The sequence below is a fragment of the Jaculus jaculus genome, chromosome X, assembly GCF_020740685.1.
Source record: "Jaculus jaculus isolate mJacJac1 chromosome X, mJacJac1.mat.Y.cur, whole genome shotgun sequence".
NCBI lineage: Eukaryota > Metazoa > Chordata > Mammalia > Rodentia > Dipodidae > Jaculus > Jaculus jaculus.
In genome coordinates, this window is record NC_059125.1 from 56,158,269 (window position 1) to 56,174,011 (window position 15,743).

Here is a 15,743-nt window from a genome sequence, read left to right on the forward strand (position 1 = left end):
GGGGAGGAATGTAGGGATGGCAGAACTATTTAGCAGGTAAAGCTGGATATGGTGGCTCCTGTCTATAATCCTAGTACTCTGGAGAGAGATGCAAGAGAATCAAAAGTTCATGATCATCCTTGACTGCAAAGTCAGCTCAAGACCAGCCTAGGCTATATGAAACCCCATCTCAAAAAAAAGTGAAACCAAACCAGGCCATGTCTTTAATCCTGACACTCAGGAGGTTGAGGTAGGAAGATTACCATGAGTTTTAGGTCACTTTGGGGTAGAAGGAGACTTTGCCTCAGAAATCCAACCAAACAAGCCACCACCACCACCACCACCATAGCAAAAGCCCTGGCAACTCATACCTACTTCAGACCTGAGACTATTTTACAGATTAATATGAAGCATATGAGATGGTAGTATAGCTCAGTGGTAGAGCATGTGCTTAACATGTGTGAAGCCCTGTGTATAAGGCATTAGGTTTGATCTACTACTAAAAGGTATGTCATTCTCATCTAGTTCATCAAAGAATAGATGGGGTGTGGCCATGAGCACAGCCAAAGCTTCCAATTATTAGCCTGCCCATACTCTATCTCAGATCTTTTTCTCCCATGCCTCTGGGTGAAGTCAAGCCAGCCTCCTGATTCTTCTGAGTTCTGAAGCTTGCAGTGTCAGTCTCAGGTGGTCCCCAGCAAAAGCTTGGGAAAGTAACTCACTTTTTTTTTTCTTTTTTGGTTTTTCAAGGTAGGATTTCATTCCAGTCCAGGCTGACTTCACTATGTCATCTCAGGGTGGCCTCAAACTTACAGTGATCTTCCTACCTCTGCCTCCCAAGTGCTGGGATTAAAGGCATGCACCACTATGTCCGGCTTCATTTTACTCTTTAGACATATAGGCAGAATTTGTTTTTTCCATAATAGGGTCTCACTGTAGCCCAGGCTGACCTGGAACTCAATCTATAGCAAAGGCATGCACCACCATGCCCAGCTAAAGTACTCACAGGCAGAATTTTATAGGTTTAGGTTGTGCATTTAAGCTCTAGCTCTGCTACTTTCTAGTCATGTGACTTGGATAAGTTTACACTTTCCTGAGCTTCAGTCTCCTCATCCATAAGACAAGGATAATAATATTTCTCCATAGCACCTGGCCCTTGAAGAATGGCTGCCATCATTATCTCTAATTGTCCTAAGTGAGGAAGGAATTACTTAGCCTCATTTTATGAACAAGAAAAATCAAGGTTCATGGATGAGGTACTTGGCAGGTCTCAATGAATGAATGTCTGCTCCAGGAAAGCATGTCTGCCCAGGTTACCATTTTATTCTCTCATGAAAACAAAAGTGAATAATATGGATTTAAATACTTGTGAGTGAATGAATTCAATCTCACTGGTTTGAAAGACTATGCAATTTATTTCTACCCTGTGGCATTTATGTCTGGGCTAAGGACTCCAAAGAAGGCTCTAGGAAATCTGGATAGCACTGGGACCAAAACCTTTGTCTTTCACTGAGCTGCCCCCACATAGAGAGGCCAAACTTCCTTCAGCCAAGGAATAACATTCTGTCTCTCCAACTTTTCTCATTCTCTTTGCTCTTCTGCCAGGTCTTTTCTCCTTTTTATATTTTCTTAACATTTTTATTTATTTGCAAGCAGAGAGAAAGAGGGGAGATAGGTGTGCTAGGGCCTCCTGCCACTGCAAACGAACTCCAAGCAAGTGTCACTTTGTGTATCTGGCTTCTGTGGGTACTGGGGAATCAAACCTGGGCTAACCATCAGGCTTTGCAAGCAAACACCTTTAGCTGCTGAGCCATCTCCCCTTTCAAGTTTTATTTATTTATGTATGTATTTATTTATTTATTTATTTATTGTGTGTGTGTGTGTGTGTGTGTGTGTGTGTGTGTGTGTCTTTAGAGGACAGCATTAGGCATCAGTCCTGATCTTCCACCTTATTTAAGGCAGAGTCTCATGTTATTCACCACTGTGTTCCCCTGGCTAGCTGTCTTGCAAATTACTGGGGAATTTTCTTTTGTTTGCCCCATTCTTGCTGTAGGTGCACTGGGATTACAGATGTTTGTAGTTCAGTGTTTAGCTTTTATGTAGGTTCTGGGGATCTGAGCTCATTTTACTTTATTCATTCTTAGACTTGTGAGTTATCTATCTCATCATATCTCTAGTACTCCTTTTTTTGGAGCAGCATCTTGCTATGTAGCCCAGGCTGGCCTCAAACTCACAATTCTCCAGCCTTAATGTCTTGAGTGCTGTTATTACTTGCATGAGCCACCATGCCAGGTCTTGATTTTAGTTTTTCAATCACCCGAATCCTTGTATTACCTTAAATATTACCCTTACCTGGCTTGTAAAAAAAAAAAAAAATCATTTCAAGTAGGGTAAATGACAGAAAGAGGATTTTTACCAGGAACCTGAAACTTCCTGTTTAACATTGGGCAAGTTGTTGAAATTTTCTAGAACTTGGTCCCTCTTCTGCAGAGTGGGAAAATTGTGCATTTTCCCCAATTATATTGAAAAGTTTAAAGGAAGTTATTGGTCTGAAAGAGCTATATGGGCCATTAGATGGTTATCCATGTGAGAGCCTAGTAATAGTATTGTGATTAACATCATCTTACCTAGCTTTCTGTTTCCTGTCCATTTATTCAGATTTGGTCATTTTCCTGTGTTTCTGGCAGGGAAGAGCTGAGATTTCCATTGACATCTAGAAAAGCACAAAAAAGATGTCACTATTTGTATTGCAATTTTCTCATGTGCCAAGTAGGGATGGGCATTCAAGGTAGTATGAGAATCCAGGTGATTAGAAAACCTGAAAACAGGGCTGGGGAGATGGTGGTTAAAGGTGCTTGCTTGCAAAGCCTGAATACCTGGGTTCAGTGACCCAGATTCGATTCCCCAGTATCTGTGGAGATGGCTTAGTGGTTAAGGCACTTGCCTGTGAAGCCTAAGGACCCAGGTTTGATTTCCCAGTACCCACATAGGCCAGATGCACATGGTGGTACATGCATCTCAAGTTTGTTTGCAGTGGCTAGAGGTTCTGGTGTGCCCATTCTCTCTCTATATCTATTTGCCTCTTTCTCTCTCAAATAAATAAAATAAAAGAAAAATTAAAAAAAAAACAATAACAACAACAACAACAACAACAAAATCCAAGAAACCCCGTGAAAATGCTGGGCACAAAAGATATTCTTTTTGCTCTGTTTGAGGTAGGCTGTGTCCCAGAACTCGATATGTTGCCCAGGTTAGCCTAAAAATTGCAATCCTTTGTCTCAGCCTCCAAAGTGTTTAGAATTACTGGTACTTGCTACCACACTTGCAACAATGGAGATTCTTCATGAGTTTTGTCACATTAGTTGTTGATGCTCTGAAATAAAAATAGCAGCTACCAGATATTGAGGGCCTGCTATGTGTCTGGTATTGTACAACATTCCTTCAAGGTAGGTATTACCCTCCTTTCAGTTTCAGGAGTTGGGTCTTTCCCAAAGTTACAGAACTAAAAAATGGCAGATCTGGTGAGGTGGGATGGTAGGCCTGCTTGATCCCAGGCTGTGAGCTTCTGCCTGTGTGCCCTGCTCCCTCAGCCAAGGTGTCCTAAGCTCAGTTCTGAAATGGGCAGAATCTACCTAATTGGTCCATGGTATGTGATAATGAATAGTAACCGAAGAGAAATGATACTCTTCGCCCTTCTCAAACATGGTCAAGCTTAATATATACAAGAATATAAGTAAAAGCTTAATATATAAAAAATGTTTACATAATATACTTTATTTTCAGTCAGTATATCTTATTTGTCATTTTTCTTTTGTTCACTCAACATTTTACTCTTATCATGTAAGGTACAAAGTAAGGATATAGAAGGCCACATGATCCCTGTCATTAATGAATTCACAGTATGGTGACAGAGCACAAAATAACAATCAGCATGTGCGCAAACACTCAAACAGTTGATGTTAAAACTACATATAGTACACACCTGATGAACACTGTAGATGATCCTCAAATACAGTAGATGACTAATGTATGTGAACAAAGTACTTTGTGTGTGTGGTGCTACAGATTGAACCCAGAGCCTTCCACATGCTAGCAAGTGCTCTACTACTGAGCTACATCTCCAGCCCCAAAGTACTGGTCTGACATTCAATGTAGCTGTAATGAACCTATTTAGAAATAGCTCCTCAAATATGTACATACTTGATGTATATAAAGCAGGTTCTAAGTGCATATTACAAGGGCTAACCACAATAAGTGCAATCAATGTACTTAGATGTTTGAGAAGCAGTTCACCACTGGCTCACAAATTGGCAGATGTTTGACACAGTAGCCACTCGTATGATGGATAAAATGCACTGTTGCTAAATCTCCAATAGTTAAATATATATAAACATTGGGCTTGTTGTGGCAGGTGCCATGAATGTATGTACACTTATAAATACATACCAAACAGTTTAAACCATTTATTAAAATGCCGGCTTGGGTTAAGAATGGAAATTCTGAGCGAAATAAGTATTTACTTGGGACCGAGGGTTCTAAAAATCCATTCTCCGGGAGCAGACTTCCCTACAAAAAAATTAAAGCTCCAGAGGTGTCATGGCCTATAGACTACAACCTAGTAAATCTCCCAGCAGCGTGCACTCAGAAGAGGAGGGTTCTTTAAAATCAGGCACCGGAAGCCGCCTTCCTTGGTTCACACTGTAAAGACCTGGGAGAAAAGATTACGTAGGTGGTGACGATCTGTTTGTGATCTGCTGTGTGTGTACGTGTGTGGGCGTGTATATGCGTGCGCGCGTGTACGTGCGCGGGTGTATGCGTACGTGCGCGTCCGCGATAGTTTGGGCCCACCGCCTAAAAACGCCAGCTCCTCTTCCGGTCTCTCTCTAGAATGCGCATGCGCATCACTGGCCTTTAAACGTGCACCGCCGGTCCATCCGGAAAAAGGGTCCGGCAAGCAAATTACGATACTGCTCCTCCGCCACTGAGATGAACTATTTTTTCTCAGTCTTCAAAGTATTTTTGACTAATTGCTTCCGAATATGGAACTCATTCCAGTCTATTTAGCCCAGTCCTCACGGGATTAAGGCTTACTAGGGTTTAGCTTCACTCAAAGTAAACGAGGCTAGGAGAGACAACCTGCGGAGGGATCCAGTTTGTTGTGGTGAGGCGGTGTGGGAGGGGAGGGAGACGCTGACAAACCAAGATGGCGGTGGCGGCGATGAAGGCCGTGGCGGTTGGGACTTAACTGTAGTAGCGAAGGCTGCGGTAGTTGGGAGGAAGCGACAGAGTTTGGAAGGAAAAGAACAGGGCGAAGAGCTGGTGTCAGTAACTTCAGCCTGGGACTCTCGAAACACCGCAGCCACACTTCTCCCAGAACCTCGGCAGGCGGCGGCCGTCCCACTTAGGGCCTACTCTCCGAGAAGTGCCTCGGTTTCAAACAGTGGCGGCGCCATGAGTCCTTAAGGGCGGTGTGAGCCCTCCTAATCCTTGGCCCTGTCCTCGGGCCCACCATGGAGCCGGGGCCCGACGATTTCTTACCGCCGCCGGAGTGCCCGGTGTTCGAGCCTAGCTGGGCTGAGTTCCGAGACCCTCTTGGCTACATTGCGAAAATCAGGCCTATCGCCGAGAAGTCGGGCATTTGCAAGATCCGCCCACCCGCGGTAAGGCCAGGAGCCCGTGGTCGCCGGAGGCGAGGCTGGGGATGGACCAGGGTAGCCGGCGGCTGAGTTTGGGGCGGAGGGCAGCTCGTGGTATGGGAAGATGGGATGGCAGGGACCGTTGCGGATGCTGTGCGGATCGAAGAGAAAGTCCTGGGGCCAGGGTTCCTCTCGTGGAGTAAGGCGCGCAAGTAATTTCAGGGGTCTGAGACCCACCCATATCCCTTCTTTGGGAAATCACTCTTTCAAACCAGGGATGTCTAGTGGGCCGGCAAGAGTTCGCAGAGAGGCACCCCGACTATGTCTTAGTTACTTTGGACCACCCAGGTCAAGGCTTTACTACATACGGCCTTTCTTCCACCCACTGCCATCACTTCGCAAGGCAGACTACGTTGTCTAAATGGAATGATTACAGCTTTGAAGGGAGACAGACATGAGGTCAAAACTACACAGCTGCATGACCTTGGATCTATGTAAGGTGATCTGAGTCTGTAAAATGGGTCCTAGGAATAATTGGTTTAAATTAGATAGTGCTGTACATAGTACACACTAGGTAAGTGGTAATTACTGTGACTGTGAAGGTGTTTGATGTGGTCATTGGTTTGATCCTTTGTGGGTTGACTCATACACACACCCTGTCAGGACAATTCATCTGTGATAATATCCTGGCCTGATGGACCAGTCAGAACATCATTCTTAGAGGGAGTGTTTTCTGTCTGGCTTCCCTGAGATGGGTCTAAGGAAGTGTTCCATTTTCTTAGTTGAGGACCATGTCAGAGCTTTTCATGTACCACTCCCCAGACTTGACTTCCTCTGGAGAGGTTTGGACTAGTTAGCTTGGTAGTGGAGTGTAAGTCCTTTGCAGATTCCTACCCAGCTTTGGCCTAGGATGTAGTCAGTCCCAGACACGATAATAAGGCTTTCTTAGGCCTCTAGAAATAGAATGGAGCTATGGAAATTTCTCTTTGGGACACTTGCTTTTTTAGATGTCAACAACAAGAGCCATATTTTTCCTCCTAGGCCAGAAGTAGTTTCTCAAGGTGAGGACAGGCTGTTTCCTTGCTGACACTGAGGAGAAAAGACAATAAATTTCCAGGGACAGGATTGAGTTTGGCTGGAGCTGGGTGTTTTTGAGGTACTGTTTCAGGGTGTGGAACCCTATTCCTACCTGAGGAGGGCACTGCTGATCTCTTTATCCAACTTGATAATTTCTGTGCTAAGCCACAGATCTAAGCTGGTTTTTAGATGGATCCTCTGCAAAGTGTTGGGTAAGCTTATTTCTTTCTTGTTGGAGCCTGTCCACAGGTGTTTGAGGGAGTGGCACTGGGTAGTGAGAGGTCTTGAAGGCCAGTAGAATCCAGGAGAGGTGGGATTCCTGAGGGTCATTAAGGAAACACTCCTAGAAATGGTCAGAAGAGGCAAATCTGACATGGCGATAGTTGAGATCTGTCATCTTTCCTGTTTTGGACTTTTGAGCAGGCTGGCTTTATACAGGCGCTATTGCCCTGCTTTGAGGGACCAGGAAGAGGAAGAGTGACAAGTCCCTGGCACATAGCCACAGAGTACTGTTCTTTGGTAGACTTCATTTCTTTGCCCCAGTAACGTTCTTTCAGTCCAAGAGACCTGGCTCTTTGGGTATGTGTGAGTTTTTCTCTTAGGGCTGTTCCTAGGCCACCTTTAGACAGCTGATTTTCTTCTGTTTGGAACTTGAAATACTCATGTGATGCTTGGGGCCAGGGTGGAAACTTGTGCAGGGGTGGGTGCCTCAGGACTGTAGGTTTGTTTGAAAAAGAGTTGATTTCAGGTCTGAATTGCTGAGCATGTGACTGCTACCATTGCGATAGATGGGTGGGAGGACAGGGTATTCTGGGAGCAGCACACTACCTACCTTCACTAAGTAGTTAGCCTATTTTTTTTAACCTTATCTTAATATCATCATTCTGAGCATTGGTAGATGAGAACTCTGGGACCTTCTTTTCTTTTTTATAGCTCTTGCTTTAGGATTTCATGTCTGTAATTGCCTGTCAGGTGCTTGATGTTTCACTGATTACTGTTTAGAACGTGATTTTGCTGAAAGAACAGTGTCTGTGGAGTCTTGGCTTTTTTTCTTTTTAAGTTTAGAGGTTTTACTATATTATAGCTAGAACTTAAGAGAAAGAAGGTATATAGCTCATTCCCAAAAGGAGATATGAGCAGAGTTTCCAGAAATGAGGAAGTCCTGTTTTTGGCTTTGAGTACCTTTCTACCCAGATTATTTGTGCTGAGGGGAGTGCTCTACTATGAGGGTATGGAGATTTTCACTGGACTTGAACCATACCATTTTAGTGTATGTTTTCCCCTCTCCTGATTCACTCAGCCTCAGGTACTTTCTACCCGCTGATAGAGTCTGCCCCCCTTTCTAGAAGTATGTGCAGAAGAGATGAGTAGCTTCTTTTCTCCCTTTCATTCTTTTTTTCCCCCTTCTGTTCCTTTCCTCTCCTCCCATGAATGCTGGTAGCTTGGTATAGGGCAAAGAGCCTTGAAACCAGTGGTCAGAAGACATGGGTTGTAGTGTTGGCTCTGCTAATAGCATGTGATCCCCCCTCTGTCTTCACTTTCCCAATTTATGCAATGAAGACATTGATCTAGGTTATTCTAGGATTTTGCCACCCCAATATGCGCCAGGAATCTGAAGAAGAGAGGACTCCCTGGGAGGTATGTGTGCAGGTATTGAGAAGAAGATTCTTCATAGGTACCCTTTAGGCAGGACAGAGAAAACTCTTAACTTGGCATGCCAGAACTTCTCTTAACTTTCCCTGACTTTATTTTCCCCAAATCCTCACATTCTTTGCCACCACTGTTGGGCATGCAAGCTCTTAGCTCACCCCTCAGACTTCTTTCCCTGCCTCTTCTTATACCAGACAAGTTTATGAGAGAGGATCCACAGGAATCCTTCCAGACCTGGTGAGTGAGTGATGCAGATTCTTGTTCCTTGACCATTCTTGAGTGTCTGTCTATGGCTTTTTAGCACAGAACCCACATTGAAGGTCCAAACCATTAAGTCCTACCAGAACCAGAGCTGAGCTCTACCCTGCATGTATATTGGGTGATGGAATCAGCCTAAGCTGTCAAGTGCTAATGGAGATTCCTTTTGCTAACATTTTCATTTGAAAACTAGTTAAATTTTCCCTATTGATCTTATGAGGAAGCCAGGGCAAGAGTTCATATGCCCAGCTTACAGATGAGAAAACAGATTCAGAAAGGTAAGCTGTCATAGCTAGTAAATAGTACAGCTACTGCATGATCCCAGGTCTTCTGACACTAGATCCTTTGTGGTTTCCAGTATTCCAGGCTGTGTGTCCTGGGGTTATGTCGGTGTGAGGAGGGTTTGTGCTCAACTGTTTTGGGTTCTCTCTATTTCTCAAAGCCCTGGCACTGTACTGTTGGGAGAGACTTAGGAGAAATTTGCCAGGGTATGTACATATGGCCTTTAGGGGCTCTTTTTTGCCTTTATTGTAAGTTCTCAGGGGAATAGAATGAGGGAGTGGATTTGGCTATTTGGCACTTGAATGGATCTGAGATGACTAGATGTCTAGGGAGGTGTGAATGGGGCACTAACCTGATTTTTGTGCCCTCTGATCTTTTATTAAACTGGGATAACCCAAGTTACTTTCTATTCTCATAGGACTGGCAGCCACCCTTTGCTGTGGAAGTGGACAACTTCAGATTTACTCCCCGAATCCAGAGATTGAATGAGCTAGAGGTAAGAAGATGAGCAGCTGCTGGTGGGGTTATGGGAATGGATATCTGAACTCTGATCCCATGTCCTTCATTTTCTTTTTTCTGGCTAAGGTACTTTTATGTATGCTCAGGGCATGCACTAAGCTTTAGAGCTCCAGATATATCTAAGGGCAGGGGCATTATGTGCTCCTGTTTTGATAGTCACAAAGCTTGGGATGGATGTCCTTTTCCCACAAAATTTTGCTACTTCTGACACTCCCCCATCAATACCTACCTTACCTAGGTCAACAAAAGGAAAATAGGGGCTGATTGGGACCCTTCCTTTTTTGGCCAGCTCTGTGTGAGCCCATATATCTAATTCATCCATGGCCTTATGCTTCTTATCTTCCTCTTTGGTACTTGATAAAGTGAAGGGTGAGGTAGAAGGACAGGAACTGGTCTGTGTAGAGATTGGAATGGCTGGAGACTTGGGGGGCATCAAACAAAGCTTTTTCTACTCTCTTTTCTTTGTACAGGAATTCTAGGCCCTTTTGTGTGGACAAGGTAGTATTCTTCACTAGAGGCTTGAGAATACCCTGGAATAAAGAAGAGTGGGTACTCTGAAGCTATTTTGGCTAAGTTCTGGGGTTTTCCATTGAAGATACAGGTTAAATGTATGCTCCCAATCCTCTCCGATTATTAGGTAGTCACAAGCATTATTAGATGTCCTAGTGAGGGATTGGGTCCAGCAGAATAGTGTAATCTAAGAGTTGTCTTTGAGACCAGAATTCTTCAGCTTCAGTCCTATTGACAATTTTGGCTAGATTTTTTTTTAATTTTTAAAAAATTTTTTATTTAGTTATTTGAGAGCGACAGACACAGAGAGAAAGACAGAGGGAGAGAGAGAGAATGGGCGCACCAGGGCTTCCAGCCTCTGCAAACGAACTCCAGACGCGTGCGCCCCCTTGTGCATCTGGCTAATGTGGGACCTGGAGAACCGAGCCTCCAACCCGGGTCCTTAGGCTTCACAGGCAAGCGCTTAACCACTCAGCCATCTCTCCAGCCCAGATTTTTTTTTTTTTAAGGTAGGGTTTCACTTTAGCATAGGTTGATCTGGAATTCACGAGGTAGTCTCAGGATGGCCTCGAACTCACGGCGATCCTCCTATTTCTGCCTCCTGAGTGCTGGGATTAAAGGTGTGCGTTGCCACGCCCTGCTGGTTAGATAATTTTTGTATGTGAGGTGGAAGTGGTTGTGGGGTGCAAAATTGTCCCTCATTAAGAGCTGCTTTTCTAGGCCCAGTCTAGGTGTTGTTCCAGTCAGGGCTGAAGTAATTGTTGTAAGTCATGTAAGTTCCTTAGAGAAATATATCTGATACCAGGTCTGTGAGGATATAGGTATATCCAGGTATTACTTAGCATGGGACAGGGTAATTCTTTTAGAGATTAAGTGGTGACTAATGAGGGGAGGAGGAGCAAGGATGGAAGCCAGGGTTGAAGATTGAGGGGTTCAAGTGAAAGGAATTGTCTTAGTATCATTAAGGGTTCTTATAGCCAAGGAACTTTACAACTTAATTTCTTACCACACATAGATTTTAATTCTTCTCACCTATGGACTTTGAAAAGAACTGTCTTTATTTCTCTTAATGAGATTAGGACAAAGTGATGAAGAGTAATGACTAGTCAACTTCTCCCTAGAAAAGAACTTCTGACTAGAGAGAGACAGTTATAGACTTAGGGCCTTTGGGACCCTTTCTTAGGCCACTGAGACTTCATGAAATTATGGCAAGCCTGGTTTCTAGGATCTTTGTTTCATATCAGACCCTGAGTTAACCAGGTGCTGTTTCAAGTATGCCATCTCCATGCTTTAGTCATTCTGCCTATACTATTTACTCTCACCCTTTCTCTACCACAGTATCAATTTTGTGATATAAGAAAGTGAATATGCTCTTGGAGACCTCATTCTCTTAAAAACCTGTCTAGAGTTTAGATGTGATTTTGAAGCTTCCAGAGGGGCCTTACATGTCTTTTGAGTCTATCCTTCTGGGTTAAGTGAACTAGGAGGTTCTTTTCCTTTCTTTTTCTCAATCTCTTTCCTGTCCTTTCCTTTTTTTCTGTCTTCCCTCCCCTCTTCTTTATTTCCTTCCTTCCTTCCCCCCTTTCCTCTCTTTCACTCACCTCTTTCCTTCTCTCTCCTCCCCTGCCTCTTCTTTCCTTGTTCATGTTATCTCCTCTTTCATTTTACTAAGACAGGGGCTTATGTAGCCTAGGGTGGCCTTGAACTCCTGATCAGATGTGTGTCACCACAACCAGCACTTATTTTCCTTTTCTAATAAAAATACACACTGGTGCATAGTGATGCTGATTTGCTCAAGGTCATGTAGCACATCAGTAGTAGAAGGGGAAAAACTAAAATTTAAGTCATTTGATACTCAAGTATATTGGTGCTTGTTGTGTAACTCAACTTTTCTGACCCTGTTTCCTCATCTGTACAAGTAATAAGTCACAACCCTGTTAGAGTGATTGGGAAGAATATATATAAAGCTTTAGATGATATGACCCTCTCTTGGGATATGAGAGAGAGGTGGGGTCAAGCATTTTCTAGTCTGGGACCCAGTTAACTGGGAGAAGCCTACTTTATTCCCTTTCTCCTCCTCTAAGATTGGGTCAGAAGATGGGTTAGGAGGGGAGTAGCCAGCTTCTTTGAGCCATTTCTTCTTTAGGCCCAGACAAGAGTGAAACTGAACTACTTGGACCAGATTGCCAAATTCTGGGAGATCCAGGGCTCTTCCTTAAAGATTCCCAATGTGGAACGACGGATCTTGGACCTCTATAGCCTGAGCAAAGTAAGAACAGATTTTTCCTCAAATACCCCCAACCCTATCCCAGTAGCCTTGCTACTCTAGGGGCTCCTTTGCTTTGGATATTGGGTTCCTGGGCTATAATGAAATGGGCAGACTGGTAACACACAAAGTTGTCATGAGAATATTTTAGCATCTCTTGATGCAGTTTGAAGCTGGGATACATGTTAGCTCTCAGTGAAGTGTGAGGGGTTTGTCCTCTTTGCTTTTTCTATAGGCCTACTTTCTCATGTTCATATCCACAACACATCCTTGTCTCTTCCTGCTTGTCCTTTCAGATTGTAGTGGAGGAAGGTGGTTATGAAACCATCTGCAAGGATCGTCGATGGGCTCGTGTGGCCCAGCGTCTCAACTACCCACCAGGCAAAAACATTGGTTCTCTGCTGCGCTCTCACTATGAACGTATTGTTTATCCCTATGAGATGTACCAGTCCGGAGCCAACCTTGTGGTAAGGATGCCTGGCCGTGGCAGAATTAGGCTTTATCCACAGACAGTGCCACACTTACTTTTTCTCTCTTCTCTCCTTTCTTCCCCTCCCTCCCTCCCTCCCTCCCTCCCTCCCTCCCTCCCTTTCCTTCCCCTCCCCTTCTTTCCCCTCCCCTACCCTCTAGCTTAATATCTAGCTTTACGTGGATTCTAGTTATCTGAACTCAGGTACTTACACTTGCATAAGCAAGCATTTTATCTACTCAGCGATCTCTGTGACCCATGTTTTTTTTTTTAAGCCCCTGTTTTTTAAACATATTTTTATTTATTTGGGATGGTGGGTGTGCAACAGGGCTTTCTACTACTGCAAACGAACTCCAGATGCATACACCACTTTTTGCATCTGGGTTTACATGGGTACTGGGGAATGAACCAAACCTGGGCCAGCAGGCTTTGCATGTAAGTGCCTTTACCTTTAACCTTTGAGCTATCTCATTAGCACAAATTCCTTTTTTTTTTTTTTTTTTGAGGTAGGGTCTTGCTCTAGCCCATGCTGACCTGGAATTCTGTATTTAGTCTCCGTCTGGCCTCAGACTAATGGTGATCATCCTACCTCTGCCTCCTGAGTGCTAGGATTAAAGGTGTGCACCACCACGCCTGACCTTTTTTTTTTTTTTTTTGAGATAGGGTCTCAGGTAGCCCAGGCTGGCCTTGAACTATGTAGCTTGAACTCCTCATCCTCCTAACTATACTTCCCAAGTGCTGAGATTATAGTTGTGTGCTACCACATATAGCCACACTAGCTATTAACAGAACTGGTTCCTTGTCTGGAGACCTAGAAGCTAGATTTTACCCTTTCCAAATGATGTTTTTCTTTCTTTCCACACTGTCCATTGTTAAAATTTCTATAATTGTCTGTAGGGCTAGTCTACATTACTTAATGAGGTCTTAACTAACAAGGAATCTAGAGATAGGGAAGGGAGAGATTTTTTGAGATCTGGGAAAAGATGAATTCTGATTTACTTTGGAGATGGTTGAATTGGAGGTTATTGGAAGGAGGAATGATATAAGCAGAGGCACTGAGAAGAATACACAAAGTGGGAAGATAAAAACTATTTGAACAGTGTGGGTCAGGAGAGTGGACCCCAATTTTAATGGTCATTGAGTGAAGGTGAAAGGAAGTTCTTGTTTTTGATAGCTGCACAGTCCCATGTCCTCTCTGGGCCTTACTTTTTACTTATCCCCAGCAGTGTAATACACGTCCATTTGATAACGAGGAGAAAGACAAAGAATACAAACCTCACAGCATCCCCCTTCGACAGTCTGTGCAGCCTTCCAAGTTCAATAGCTATGGACGGCGGGCCAAGAGACTACAGCCTGATGTGAGTACTTCCCTTTGTGTAACTTAGAAATGTTTTGGAATGAAGAGAGACTGCTACCTCTGGCTGACTGAGGCTATGTTCTCTGTTGCACTGTTTTTTCTCTCATTGAGTTATCAAGTATTAGTGTACCTCCTACAGAGCAGAAATCTTCTTTCTCCTTATTTCTATATCCTACTTTCAGGCAAAAACTTGTATGCCATACAGTTTTTCTTGGCATGGGCCATGCAACAGAGATCAAGATCTATACTGTCTCTGGGCTCGTTGAAGCATGTTAATTTAGCAGACCATATTAGTCACCACTTACTGGTAATGTTAAACTGTTAATTTTTAAAAAATTTATTTGAGAGAAAGAATGGGCACACCATGACATCTAGCCACTGCAAAGGAACTCCAGACACATGGGCTACCTTGTACATCTGGCTTATGTGGGTCCTGGGGAATTGAACTGAGGTCCTTTGTAAGCCATCCCAAGTGCTGGGATTAAAAGCATGCACCACCAAACCCAGCTAAACTGTTAGATTAAAAAAAATTATATTTATTTTCAAGCAGAGAGATAGATATGAAAGAGAGAGTGAGTATGTATGTGTGTGTGTATGTATGTATGTATGTATGGGTGTGCCAGGGCCTCTAGCTACTGCAAACGAGCTCCAGACACATGCACCTCTTTATGCATCTGCCTTACGTGGGTACTGGCAATTCAAATCCAGGTTGTTAGGCTTTGCAGCCAAGTCCCTTAACTGCTAAGCCATCTCTCCAGCCCTAGTTTTTTTAAATGTATGCTATCCCTGAACCCTCTTGTCACTATTAAGTATGAGTTAATATTTTCATTGGGAAAACTGATAGTATGTCCTTAATTTCTTTCCAAGATGGAATGAAGACTTAACCCCAGTCTTTCTAAAAGCAACTCTGAATTTTTGCCCTGGCACATTTATGCCTTAGCCTCTGGCATGAACTTGGGTGATTTATAGCTCATTTAGGATGGGGCAATCTGCCCCAGATAACTGTCTTGACTCATTTCCTGCTTTCTTCCTAGCCGGAACCCACAGAGGAAGACATTGAAAAGAATCCAGAGCTGAAGAAGCTACAGATCTATGGGGCAGGCCCCAAGATGATGGGGCTAGGCCTTATGGCCAAGGATAAGACTCTGCGGAAAAAAGGTGAGGCCTGAAATCCTGGGTATGGACTTACCTGGAGGGAGGAAACAGGGCCCTGAGTGTCTCAGATTTATATTTAGAGCTACTTTTCTCCTCCAGATAAGGAAGGGCCTGAGTGTCCTCCTACTGTAGTGGTGAAGGAAGAATTAGGTGGGGATGTGAAGGTGGAATCAGCCTCACCCAAGACCTTGCTGGAAAGCAAAGAGGAACTGAGTCACAGTCCAGAACCCTGCACCAAGATGACCATGAGGCTACGGAGGAACCACAGCAATGCCCAGTTTGTAAGGACCTAGCTCTGGCTTAGAGATGCTTCTCATCCCCTCCATGAGTATTTCCCAAGCATGGTACCAGACGATGTTGCATTAAGCAGAAAAGTGGGCCTGGTAGGCTCTGCCCTCAGGTAGTTCACTTAATTGGGGGAAATGAAGCCAACTCATTTGGAACATAGAACAGGAACTGGTGAAAAAGTACTGTCCAAACAGTGCTAGAAGGGTTCAGAGAAAACTCGTTGTCCAGTGTTTCAGGATAAAGGCTAAGTTCATTACCATGCATGGTACCCTGCTGCCCTCTAGCCTCATTCTCCAG

The 15,743-nt window shown here is 43.9% G+C and overlaps 1 protein-coding gene across 6 annotated transcripts in view; it reads left to right on the forward strand.

Moving 5' to 3' along the window:
• The first annotated feature begins 5,156 nt into the window (after nt 1-5,156).
• Kdm5c (lysine demethylase 5C) overlaps nt 5,157-15,743 on the forward strand; it is a 39,440-nt gene continuing 28,853 nt past the window's right edge. For 4 of the 6 annotated variants that reach the window (XM_004661025.2, XM_004661027.2, XM_045141046.1 and 1 more), the window contains exons 1-7: nt 5,157-5,639; nt 9,301-9,378; nt 12,058-12,180; nt 12,474-12,644; nt 13,870-14,004; nt 15,038-15,161; nt 15,258-15,439. In XM_004661025.2, coding sequence (XP_004661082.1) covers nt 5,490-5,639; nt 9,301-9,378; nt 12,058-12,180; nt 12,474-12,644; nt 13,870-14,004; nt 15,038-15,161; nt 15,258-15,439 — 963 coding nt within the window. In that variant the 5' untranslated portion in view covers nt 5,157-5,489. The remainder of the gene's footprint in view (nt 5,640-9,300; nt 9,379-12,057; nt 12,181-12,473; nt 12,645-13,869; nt 14,005-15,037; nt 15,162-15,257; nt 15,440-15,743) is intronic. The other 2 variants (XM_004661026.3, XM_045141045.1) reach the window with 1 other exon arrangement.